Here is a 13,806-nt window from a genome sequence, read left to right on the forward strand (position 1 = left end):
TACCTTCTTTGTTTGACCAAGCTCTTTGATCTAATGCAGGTAAGTTCAAAGCCATGTATTTATTATGCATCACCTTGGGCAGCAGTACAAAATAGAGACTGAAGAACAAACAGAAGAAGCATTAAGGAACTTTAAGTGTTACTGTATGGACCTGAGAAGTGCGATTAGGAGGTGAAACTTATATGAAATGCATAGTTAACAAAGCACTACAAACATTACCAATGACATATCAAAGATGGGACACTCTCAAAGTGGCGTCCAGTGGCGTCCAGCATAGAGCGAGTTTGAGTCATACTCTGAATTTCACAAGGAGTCAAATGAAACCATCATTCTTAAAGGAAAGGCAGAGTGCAAATGGTAAGGCAAACATGCTGTTTGGATTACAGGAGTCACTTCTCATTACGCTTAGTTTTCTCATCATTCCATTCGTACCAACATGAGGCATCCTGCCTTACAGGCGCACTCATTGAAAACAGCAATCTTCTAATACCTGTGGCTGTTTCTGTGGGGTACGAAGCAGGTCTCCTAAGATATTCTGCCGAAACAGGCCCCCTTTTGTCAGTTCTATACCACCCAGTGTGGCGCTTTCTCCTGTTAGTCCAAAATCGTCAACCTAATAGTGGGGTGACAAAGAAAGTAAGTGTAGCATTATCAAGATGTAATTGAGAGTTGCCAGTTACACTTACCACATGCAAGCTACCAGCTACCCAAACGCTCATCCCAACTCACCAAGAGCTCTCCCTCGAACACCTAGGACAAAAGTGCAACTCAAATCTGCCCGCTTTGACTACTAACCTATGAATTGGGTAACCACCATGATGCTTGTATGGCTCATTTTAATGTGCTGGTGTGTCTTCTGAACTGAGGTCACGTCAGTCTTACATGTTCAAGAGCTATTCTCCTGTGTCTAAAGGGCTCTGCTGCTCCTTCCCCCAGCGAGGTATGTGCTCAATTTATATGTTTCTTACCTGTAACAAAGGCTGTTTGCCAGTCGCAGTTAACCACTGGATTTTCCTGTCGTATTCATCACAGCTCCTATGCGTGTCAGTCACTTTCACCTGTCCCATTTCAGGAATGCTTTGCAGTGCATACTGCAAATCTGCTTCCGAGATGTCAACTCTTAAACCTGTTAATGGATAGTCATAATCATTGACTATTAATTGGAGATATCATGCATAACTACTCATAAACATAGTATTAATTATGCTTCTCAGGTGCTGGAGACCACCACTAAAGGAAAACGAAGGTCAGAAGCCAAATTTATAAGTCAGGGTTCAGTCTCTGCACACGTGATGTCAGGCATATGGTGGTTTGGGGGTCGAGAAAGTGGAGAACATAATGGTGGAAACTGAATGAACTCAAACACTAGACCTCTTCCTCAACTTTTTTATCAGGTCATTCCTACATCCTGGGTCTGAAGCCAGTTTCAGGAAAAATGGGCCAGAGTTAGGATTTAAGGGTCAATCAGAAATGGAATTAATACCTGACATTTGTGTTTAGTTATTGTGGCTTGCTGCTTCATATTAGTTTGCACGTGTTTATGCATCCCTCGCATTTGTTGTTGTGTTCCCTTTTGGATCGCTCATGGTTAGATATTCCCTTATAGTTTCTTACCGCCTGTATTTTTTGATTGATCATGATACCTATAGGTATCCTCTATCTAGCTTACTCAGCTCTGGTCTAGTCTGATTTGTGAATGCGTTTTCTGGTCCTGTCATAATATTCTGAACTCATCAGATCAAAAGCCACTGCCAAAACTGTTAATCCCATGTCTCCACTGTACTATGTCTATTTCAAATAGGGCTGCATTAGGTACTCACCTCTTGACATCCAATGTACATTACAGCCAGAGTGACTTTCCAAACTCTTACCAATGAGATCTCCCAGTGCAGCTCACCACCTCTGAAGAATCTTATAGAATAATGATACCCAATCCTGAATTAGTTACTATCCCTGCTTTCCCTATCACTGTTTCTATATTGCACAATGTATTACTTTTACCCATCCACATGTTAGTTAAGGGAATGCATTGGGCTTCTTCAGATTTATGTACCAGGAACCCAACAGTTTCCATCCAAAAAACAAAAGTAAATTGTATCTGATTGTGACAGGAACTGGGCTTTCTCCTACAGTTATGTATAGCCATGGAGTCTACTGAAGTTTCTCTAGTGGACAGGCCTAGCACTACCCGGTGTTGAAGTTAGAGTGCAGTATCTCCATTCAAGAGTCTGAAGCTACTCAGGCAGGAAGTAAGTTCTTTATTTCATGTTAGATCATTAGGTTACAGCAACAGCGAGTAGGTCTTGTCAGTGCTCCAACCTCCCTCAAACTCAGGCACGGCCGTCGCAGGTAGGAGCAGTGGGGCAAAGTCAACAGATGACAGAATAGGTCAAATAAAATTAAAATTATAATAAACCACTTACCTTGCGCTCACCACATCACTGAGTCAGCGATGCAGCGAGTGCAAGATAAGTGGTTTTATTTCTTTTTTATTTTATTTTCCCTATTCCGTCGCCTGTCGACTTCGCCCTACCCCACCCGGCCCACCACTCTTACCTGCACCCGCGGCGACTGCCCAAACTGTTTCCCTTATAGGTTCCACTCCACACAGCAATACTAAATTATTTTAAATCATTCCCTCTCAGCATTCCACACACCATCTAAGACATGCAGGCAAAAGTGATGTATAGGATACTACACATGGCCCACTGACACATTCCAAGCAAAGGAAACACTCTTAACAATTCTTCCCCTTCCTACTATTTGCCTTACTTCTACAATGAGATGGTCAGTTTTCAATAGCAGCACTATCATAAGTTCATTGGATTTAACCATATGTAATGAGATACGCATACCTACAGGATTCTTCCCTGATTAAACAAGCAATTAGTTTCTACGGCAATCAATGATGTGATTTGAGGAGTTTAGTTAGGCTTTTGACACATAAAAGCACCCTTCAATAAGCCACGAGTTTACCTTGAAACTCGTTGGATCACAGAGACATTGCTGAGTTTGTGAACATACAAAATTATAGTATGTCAACCAGTACAGGTCCATTCGTGTAAATATAACGACAGTATGTGCTTGTATGTATTAAATATTAAACACCTTCCTGTGTTTGCCTAGTGCTGTGGCCTTCTGTAAAATCCATGTCTGCAAGAGCTTCATGAAAGTGCAGGGGAGGAGAGAGTTAATCATGAAATGGTATTGTAAGTACAACAAAGGATGATGAGATAAAATCATCTTTATTTAATGCCATGACAATATGACCTCCTTTTAAAAGTATGGAGTTCATGTAATAATAACATATATTATTTTTTAAAATACAATGCTAACAGCCTTCCGTAATATGTTGTACTTGCCATGTCTTAGTTCAGAAATATTTGATAGACATCAAGCATATAAATGAAAGTTATTCAAGCAGAGGTGACTCACCTCTGATATTTGTTCCATAAGCTTCAATATCAAAGGTTCCATTGAGTGGAGGAGATGCAGCCTGAGTTCTTTCAACAACAATCACTGAATCTCCAGGCCATGTAGACCCTCTGTACTCCACAATGCTTCCCCTGTCAACAGCTTCATCCTTTAAAGTAAAAATAGTTTAATGTAGTGAGCATAATTGATACATGAATGTATGTAAAGGCTTTTGTGTAATGCTGTGAATCAATTGAGGTTTACAACTCCAAGGCCGTCATATGGATCTCTTGTCATCACCTCATTACTGCACAATACTGATCAATGACTCCTCAATCTACAGCTAATATCCATGTGTTAACTGTGTGCTGAAACCCTTAGATAAAGTGCCAGGGATCTAAGGAAGGACTGTATAGGGAAGTACGGTGCCTAGAAGATCATATGGAATGTTTTATTATCACAGCATATATTTTCTATCCCACTGATTCCTCTTCAGAAATGAAGTAAATGTAAAGTGTGGACACAGGTAGACATTTAGATCCTCTCTGTCTTCGATGTCAAAAAAGTGCAAACAGTGCTCACCGTTGAATTGCTAGTAGTGACATGGCCAATACATGCAGAATTTCTAAATTAACAATGTGTGAAACAGAATTAAAGTAAAAAGGAAATCTGTAAGGGGCATGCACTTAATGGCATATTCAAGAGTCATGCTCCTACAGACAGTCACATTGGTTAAACCTTATGTGTTGCAGTACATATCTGGAGACGGTATATAGCACATGTTGATACTGGCTGGGCCATAAAGGCACTCTAGCCGTGTGCCTTAACTTAACGGGTTCTATATTGGCCAAGGAGTGTCATGACTGGGGAAAGGAAACAACTTTGTTTCAGTGATACCAAACAGGAGGATAATTGTTTAAGCAATCGTTTCTCTCGTTTGTTATACACAAAATGTTCCATTATGTAAATACCTTATGGCATTGTTAACACTTTCTGTGTACCCTTCTCACTCCTTCGACATGTTGTTAAAAACTGTAGAGCGATATTGGGTAGTTGAAATGAGTAAATCAAGAGATTCAAATTTGTAGGTTTAGACTAATATTATATAGATTATAGTAATCTCAAAGCCCCAACCTCAAATTATGTTGCATTTATAAAAATGTAGAGTGTGTCTACTAACCTGAGCAAATGCAACTGCTATCAGTGGTATATTAAAAGCACAGTCAAATGTGGAGATGGTCACAGTATACTGCTTGTCGGCAAGTGGTGGGGTAGGCTGGGTTTCATCCACTTGAATGTTACTAATATATATCCCTCTGTTGGCCAGTGCTGGTGGTCTTCTCTCTGCAATGGCTGAAGATTTAAAAAGATATGAGACACAGAAAATCAATCCTCATAAATTAATTGGGCTCATAAATTTGCTTGTGCATAATTAAAAACATGACCAGTGCTACAGCTTATGTGGATAAAGCAGGGCAAGAGCCACATATTTTTCCAGAATTCAGTGCAACCCAAACTCAACCACACAGAAGGGTAGGTAGAAGTAGACAAGAAAATGTGCTTTAAAGAGGATCAGTGAAAGATTTTTGCCCTGGAGTCTTTGTTTGAAAGTGGTCTTTTTTACTAATATAATCAATGTCTTTAAACAAGATATTCCTCTCAATTGTTCCAAGTTTTGGTTGGTTCTTTCAGATATTCTTTAATTTGTTGTAAAACAACGTGCTTGAGCATCACTACTGGAGATGGTAAAAGAGACTGACATAATTTTCTTAATGCTGGTCAAATCTTCAGTTCATTTGTTTGATTCAGAGATTTTCTGCATCAATTCATTACTCACAATATCTGATTGGGCCCATGGTAGTCTTGTTAACCTTGAGAGTTGCTGCTGAAATCAATTAATGTAGTAGGACAGATATGTTTCCTTTCAAAGGGAGGTTCTCTGGATAAAGTGGAAAAATACGTTTTGCTCCAATTTCTAACCACGCATGTGAAGCAGAGAGATTTTGTAAAAAAGCTCTGGCAGTATTTGGCAATTACAAAATCAGAAACACGCTGCATTCTAGGGAAAGTATAGTACTCAAGCTTCATTCAAAGGAAGAAGGATTGCTGCAAAATCGGTAGTCAGGCTTATATTCGGTAAGTAACCAAGCGTTCTATTTGAGATGAAAAAGAAGTTGAGGCCCCGAGGTGGCCCAATGTAGAAATAAAGCCTGCATGGTGTAACTCTTGTATCCAGAAGCAATGCCGGACCGAGGGGCATGAGAACATTGTCTTCTTTCTTTTGGTTTTTCCTCAGTCATTTTATCCTGATGATGACCCATTGAATCATGGAAGGTCAATATGCCATTGACATTATACCAGTTGGAAAAAAGTGGACTACTATATACTTATAAGAGCAATGGAATTACTATGAATTATCTATCATTCCATGCACATCGATGAAATTGCTATTTCTTGTCACCTTTTGTTTTTTTGTTTAATTTCTTGCGCCACCTGCATATTTCTGAAACAACAAATGATGAACGTAATGCTGAACAAATCAAACGTTCACCCCAAGTCACAGATCTGTATTTAATCCATTGTTTTTTTAGCTCATCATGCCACCCCAGTTTGGACCCAGCTATATTCTAATCAGTCATGACCCTGTGCCCCATGGGAACAGTCCAGCCCGAACTGCCCAGCCAGTACCGCCTTGGACCAGAAACAAGCATCCTCGGAAGGGTTTCGGGGTATCACCCCTCATCAGCCAGGCTAGATTGAATCTAGTGGCACAGTGAGCACGGGACCCATGTCTGGGCAAACTTCACACTTAGGGTGACAAAGGCAAAAAGAAAAAATGATGGAAGGAATGCTGAACATGTTGAACATTCACACCCAGTTACAGATCTGGGTTCAATCCATTGTTTTTTGCTGATCACGCCATCCCAGTTTGCACCCAGCCACCTCAGTTTGGAACCAGCCTAATGCAAATCAGTCTTGACCAGGCCCCTGATGAAGCATGATATTCTCTAAATAATCTTGCTTGATCAAATCTGCCTAATCTAACTATTTTATTAACAAAAACAATGACTAATGTTGTTAGTTTTTAACATTTATGTACATGGGGATATTCGAAAGTACAACGTGAAAATATGCAAGAAGGGCACGATATGTTTAGCAAACTAGAAAGTGCAACATTTTACATACTGGAAGCATGGAGAAATAATGAAGTGTTTTTACATGAACTAAGATGTTATGAGAGGGACTTGAATAAATATGCATTGAGAATCATGCACGTAGAAATATAAAAAATACTAATAAACTCTTACAGAAAATGTTTCATGAAATGTTTTTCCTATCTTCATAACACGAGAAAAGCAACTATCAATCATAGCTTGATTATTGAAAAGTTAGATTATACTTATGGATTTAATTAGGAAAATTAATCTTTAATTTCTATTTCTTTATGTGTTTCTTTCTTTTTCTAAAATATTAATGTGTGTGTTTTATTTCTCAGAAAAAAGCGACGATTTATGCTTTTTCTATGAGGGCCTCAAACCCTGCTAGAGTAATGTTCCTTTCCCTAATGTAGGCCACAGAAGAATGTATTTTGTCCTTCACTATTTCTAAAAAAAAGCTGATTTATTTGTTTAGTTGTGCTTAGCATATCACTAGGATTTTCTTCTTACGGTTAGAGTATTTCTTTCTATAAATAATTCTGTCAACTAATGTTGCAAGTTGATGTAGAAGCGAGAGCGAGGGCATGGAGTTATCAAAATTTATTTTCCTGCTTCTGAAGAGCAATGATGACATTCATTTTTAAATAAAGAACTTTAAAAAAGAAATCCAGATGAACTGACTGATACAATGATCACCCCATAAGCCTGACCAGTGGAATCACGTGGAACTGTGAAATCACAACTTTAGGGAGATTTAACTTTTTAGCATTTGGGGTATAATTATTACCGTGAGAAAAGAACTTGGCAGTAGCTGTTTCTATGAGAAGAAAGCATTTGCTGCTGTACTCTCTATGCTACTCTGGCTGGCTATTAACCTTGAAAATCCTGGGTGAGACTATCTGGACAATCTTGCACTTCATCAGCTGGTGATGTTGATTAAGCTATACCTTTTCGGTCGAAGGGTTAGCTATTTCTGACTATTGCACGCTGTGCATTAGTATTCTCTGATATAGGTGTGTATGAAATTCTAAATTGCATACTGATTTACAATGGTTTATTCTTTTTCTCTCTCTCTCTCTCTTTTCACTCTCATGCTGTTATTGATTATATGATGTATTTGTTAATGAACTGAATATCCTTGTTGTGAATTTACCTGTAATATTGAAATAACATAGAATTTAAGATTTCTTATGTACTTGACCATTCATATTTGAAATATTTAGAAAAAAGTAACTTGATAAGTATCCAGAATTTATCTTTATTATTGAGTTATTGGTCATAATGTGTATTGTGATTACAATTGTTGGACAAGCTATTCCTTCCTTATAGGTCCTGATGAGGGAAATAGCATCCGCCTCTTATTATTGAGTCCCTATTAGCTCTACCAAAGATCAATTGGAGGACCTGATATGTGTAAGTGGTTCTTGAGTTTATATAGGCCCACCCCCTTGGTTATAGAAAAGTTCCTGATTGTAATAAATTAGGGATAAAGTGAATGATTAAAAAATGTATGCCGTTTCCGCCGGATCACTCCCTATGGGAAAAAAAAAATTACGGACTTAGGCCCAGATCTCTTTGCAGGGAGTGAGTGTTTGACATTGTTCAGCATTCCGTCCATAATTTGTTCTTTTTGCATTTATCCCCCTAAGTGGGTTGAGTATGAACAGCCAGAGGTCCCATGCTCACCATGCCGCCAGAGTCAAGCTATCCTGGCTGATGAGGTGTGAAACTCTGAAACTGGTCCCAGGATTCTTGTTTCTAGTCCAGGAAGGACCTGGCAGTTCAAGTTGGACTGTTCCCATTGGAAGCAGGGTCAAGACTGATTTGCATATGGCTGGGTCCAGACTGGAATGGCATGGTGAGCAAAAAAACAATGTATTTAGGCTGAAATCTCTGTACGTGGGGTGAGTGTTTGACATTGTTCAGCATTCCGTCCATCATTTGTTTTTTTGCATTGACACAATTCTGAGCACATTTATGCACATTGCACTTGGGGCACTTTTCACTTTTGTATTTTTGATGCTGCTTGATCCTTAATTGTCATTTAATATATCTTTTAGGCATACCTAGGCCGTATCTCTTTCTCTGTTTTCCTGGATTATATAATAGACTTTCTTAAATATGGTATTAAATGTATTATTGGTTCTTTAAATAAAACCTTTAGGAAACAGTTTGTTTTATATCAGTTATACTCAGCTTCTTTTAGGTTTATAGGTGACTCCTGTGGTGTATGTTGCAGATGTCCTTAAACGTTTTTGCTCTGAGCCTCCCCAAGCAAAATATTTTCAAGTTGGGCCCCCCTCCATAACTATATGGCAAGGATTGGGGGGTGGGAAAAGGAGGGATTTTTCACAGGGACGGGGATCATGATATCATTTCAGTGGTGCTTTTCTGTTGCTCGTAATCCACACTAAATGTGGGACTTATAAAAAGCAGCAGCATTGAACAAGAACAGAATTGACCAAAAACCCGACAGCCAATAATTTGGGTGCTGTGGACCCCTTTACACTCCACTTGCTGCACTAATGATGGGTGTAGCCCTGAGAAGCAGGCTATCACCCCTTCTTTCACTCCTTCCCCATCATGTCTGATGATCACTTCAATATCAAAACTAGTCCGGTCTCATTCTGAAAGAAAATGACCTACTGCATGCTGCCCCCTTTTCTGCACCAAGGGTACCATGTGCCACAATGCTACTTTTCCCAGAGCAAAAGTGTCACTGCACCTGTTTCACTAATGATAGCTATTGCCTTACTGTCACTTCTGACATTTGTTAGCAACATGGGCTCACATCTCACGCAATCCCTCTCGCTCCCATCTCTCTGATGCCCAAATCAAGGTGTCTCCTCTGCTTCATTTTTCCCCTCCCTTGGGCCATTGCTTCGAGGCTTAAAGAAACATTGGCACGCCAAGTATTTCCTGGGCCTCTAATACAGCTGCAGCACCAATGATACCCACAGTTGTGCCATTACATCTAGGCCTGATGCCCAAAGCAGGTTTTCGCCTGCTTTGTGTAAAAAAACAACAAAAAAGCCCCTTAGCGCCCCCCAACCCCACCCCCCAGTTGCTGTGGACCTTTTCCATGCACAACAATGGTTACTTGGGTCCAAATGCTAGCAAGGAAAATGCACCCCTTATTCTTTTTCATAGTAAGGCTGCTATTACTGGGTTCTGCTGCCCACTCACACAGGGTGGGGGGGGGGGGGGAGAGCTCCTGTGTTGTGAAATGAATAGTAGAGAACTAAAGAAGAAACATGCCATCCCCATTCGTATCCCTTCCTTATGTATATAGAGATAACTCTAATCACTAGTATATGCAGTAGACCTTTGTACTCTCCACCATTCCTATGTGACTCTTAGAGTATATCCATTCGTATCCCTTCCCTATGTATATAGAGATAACTCTAATCACTAGTATATGCAGTAGACCTTTGTACTATCTGCCATTCCTATGTGACTCTTAGAGTATATCCATTCGTAGCCCTTCCCTATGTATATAGAGATAACTCTAATCACCAGTCTCTTCTTTGTGTGACTTTACATTTTGTACATTTGCACATTTTTTTCTGTTTGTATCTTTTATGTAACGCTTGTAATTCTTAGTCCTTATGTTTTGCAACTGGTTCTTATGTAAAGCGCTCTGACACCTTCTGGTAAAGTTTGCGCTATATAAAATCGCATTAAATAAAAATAAATAAAAAATAAAAACCAAGGTGCCTGCTAACTGAAACAAATGTAAATGTGTGCAATGGTTAAAGGCTGCTTTGGAGCCAGTGTAGCTTTTAATTAATGGAGTCACTCAACCTCATGGTGACAAATAGTATTTTTGAGAGGTGATAAATGTGTTGATTAAAAGGAGAGCATCCTTTTAATGGACACCTAAAAAAATATTTACACTAGACATAGTCTGAATGCTTAGCACTAAAATGTGTATTTTTAAACAACTTGTTTTTCGATTGCAGCAGCCTGTTTTATACAGCATAATACAGTTGTAAAATACAAAAGACATCTGCAGTGATCACATTAGCCAACTGAGGTAAACATTTATATTTTCTTTGATTATGTTAATTTGCATTTCTTTTTCATATGAGGCTGTGAATGTTTTTATATGCAGTTACCGGAAAGTGAACAAAAAACAATAAAATGCTGAATATTTCTTCTTTTTAGCTATGTATTTGATCCCTATTTCACACTTACTGACCCTGCCCCCATCTCACTGAATTGTACCATCCTCACACTGTTTTGATAGGCTTTAACTGCTGCATGTAAATGAAGACCAGAACAAACGTTTCACGCTTCTAAGCTATCTTTATGTACAAGGAACTACAGACCAATCTGTGCCCCCTGGGAACCCATCTATGGCCCACCGAGGGGGCATGCCCCACAGTTTGAAGACCTCTGGTATATTGTAACTTTCTAAAAGTAGCATTTTTACGATGGTGACTTAAAAACTAACTTTAGGATTATAGATATTTTTAAATTGCAATTCAGTAGACACTAAACATGATATTCCTACCTGCTCCCAAGCAAAGGTTATTAAGTAATAAATGTAATAATGTAACCCAATGTTATTCTATGGGAGAGGTAGGCCTTGCAATACTAAAAAAATGATCTGAGAGTTTTCCACTGCCAGGACATGTAAAACATGTCCAACTTTTTAAATGCAATGCACCCTGCCCATTACGCTGTTCACCCTATGGACTGTTTAGGGTCTACCCTAGTGGTGACTTATTTGTATGAAAAAGGAAGATTTAGGCCTTGCAAACAGTTTATTTTGCCATTTCACAAAGGCAGTTTAAAACTGCACAAAATGGCAAGCCTGAGACATGTCTATAAAGGTCTTCTTAAATTGGTGGCACAATAAGTGGTGGCATTTAATTTACAACTGTTCTAAATGTATGATGCCTGACGGAACTCGACAGCACTGTCCACTAGTCCTGTACCCATGTGGCCTCAGCAATACACCAGTGTGCATTCTAGCTTAAATGCTAACACTACATCACCTCTGCAAACCCTAATAATTGCCATCATTCATCTTCCTCTTCCCAGCCTCACTCACTAAGGCTCCCCCCTGATGTCATACCTGCCGGGTTCTGTTGACACCTATGTACTTTAGCTAGTAGGTGAGTAACGTACACCGACTTGTTTGGACACTTAGCCAGATTAGATTGGCGCTGCTATTTTAATTTTAATTTTAACTTTATCTATATCTCACAACTGTTCCTTACTCATTTCTACCAATTATCAGTCACTTTGGTTTTAAGCCACATACTAGCCACACAATTCACTAGTATGTTATGTTGTCACAGTGTGCTCACCATCACCACAGAGATTCTAGATTGTCACTTACCTGTGGTAACGTTCTCTTTTGTCTCCCAATTTAGGCAAAGAATAGGTCTACAACAGGTAGTACAACTTGTTTGCTTTTTTTGAACTGACACTCTATGAGGTCAAGCTTCTGTAGATAGTAGTTATTTTAAATATTAGGTCCTGAAGAATCGCAGTTAATATACTTGAAGCGAGAAACATGTTGACCACATCCCTCACACCCTAGTACTGTAACGCTTTTGGAAACATAGGTTCCAGCGACTACAGACTACACTTGATTTTACGTGCGGCAGAGGACCACCAGAATAAAATTGCTTTCCGGTACCTTGTGCCTCATTTTAACTTCACCCACACCATCTACTCTGCTCTGGACCCCCACCCCCACTTCACCCATAGGCAGTTGGATAGAAGATCTCCGACAAGGTGTGCCCGTTGGGTAGTGCACCGCCTGCCCAACTAGGAGCATTGCCTATGATGAAGCATGACACTCGCAAGGGTGTGTGAGGCCATTATATCCAACATAATGGATACCCAGGGCTAACTCACCTTCGAGCAACACCCCCTTCACCACAGTGACTGTCTTTCACCCCGTCTCCTAGGAACAGCCCAGTCTCCTCTCTGTTGTACTCTTTGCTAAGGGCTACGACTGTGGCAGGACCTTCCACTCTTTTCCTCTTGAGTGGTAAATTAAGCCCTAGTGGATCATACTTGATCCCCCTCCCCTCCTTGTTGTTATATTTAATTTACAAGCTCTGAATATTTGATAAACCACGTTACTAAGGACTTACAAGGAAAAATAAACATGCTAATTCGGTGTACGCAAATTGTACCATGCTTAATTGAGAGAGCACAAGGCCTTTATTACTGGTTAGGATTGGTAAAGTGCACAGAGTCCTAAGGCCAATAAAAACAAATCCAGCAAACATAGAAGGGGAGTAGGCAAAACATTTGGGGGAAGCCCACCCTAAGACTGACAGGTCTAACAGTGACAACCTCTCAGGAGGTCCCAGACGTTTGTCTCTACGTCCTGTGAATCCAATTTATATTAGGTTTGCAGAAAGGAGGTTGTTGAGTCATGTTTTATGGAGCCTCCAAACAGTTCAGGTTTCTGGTGCCAGTCAAGTCCTCTTAATAATTATACACTAAAGTGGGACCCAATTTTTGTTCTCTTCCATTTACTCCTATCTGTACAAAATCCATAGATTATGAATTCACCAAGCAAAAACCCTAATTTGGAGTTGGCAGTGAAGCCCAATTTGTTTGGTAACAGGAGTTACCGGAGGCTTCTGTATTACAAGTATGTAGTGGTAAAATAGGACACCTGCTATTTTCAGTCTGGACATTTTAGGGGGAAATATGTTGTACCTCTGAACAGCACCTCTTAATAAAACGAGCAAACTTTTCTACATAGAAATCTTGAAATAATACTGGATAAAAATATTTATTTTAGATATATTTCAAACTATTGTAAGGTGTTCTCAAAGAACTATCATGCTGATATTTGATTTTAATATTTTTACAGCCTTGCAACATTTTAATGTGAAGTATAATTTACAGCTGTGGGTAACAAATGTACACACAAATTGAATATCTTAGTTTGGCATTTCCCAAACTCTGGGTTACAACCCACTGGTTGGTCGTGAGCTGATTTCTGGTGGGTCACAAAAGTACTAGCAATAAATAAAGATGCCTTTAAATTCAGTATTTATCTTGTCACATTTGCTGCCCTTCAAACACAGGGGCCAAATGGCAGATATGTCGTCTGGCAAATAGCTGCTTATTGTTTTAACAAGGGGATTGGTGTTCAGCAACTCCTCTTACTGTGCAGACAGAGAAAGAAAAGTAAAGTGAATTATGCAACAATCTTGCTCGGCACTTTACAAAATGTAAATACCTGTAAATTAAC

At 39.5% G+C, this 13,806-nt stretch overlaps 1 protein-coding gene across 1 annotated transcript in view; it reads right to left on the bottom strand.

Annotated features, from left to right (window-relative positions):
• Positions 1 to 13,806, bottom strand: part of PKHD1L1 (PKHD1 like 1) — a 466,042-nt gene that overhangs the window by 357,889 nt on the left and 94,347 nt on the right. The window contains exons 18-21 of the mRNA XM_078686145.1: positions 4,595 to 4,767; positions 3,436 to 3,583; positions 969 to 1,126; positions 491 to 613 (exon numbers count right to left, since the gene is read on the bottom strand). Of these exons, the coding sequence (XP_078542271.1) occupies positions 491 to 613; positions 969 to 1,126; positions 3,436 to 3,583; positions 4,595 to 4,767 (602 nt within the window). The remainder of the gene's footprint in view (positions 1 to 490; positions 614 to 968; positions 1,127 to 3,435; positions 3,584 to 4,594; positions 4,768 to 13,806) is intronic.

The sequence above is a fragment of the Lissotriton helveticus genome, chromosome 4_1 (assembly GCF_964261635.1).
Source record: "Lissotriton helveticus chromosome 4_1, aLisHel1.1, whole genome shotgun sequence".
Lineage (NCBI taxonomy): Eukaryota > Metazoa > Chordata > Amphibia > Caudata > Salamandridae > Lissotriton > Lissotriton helveticus.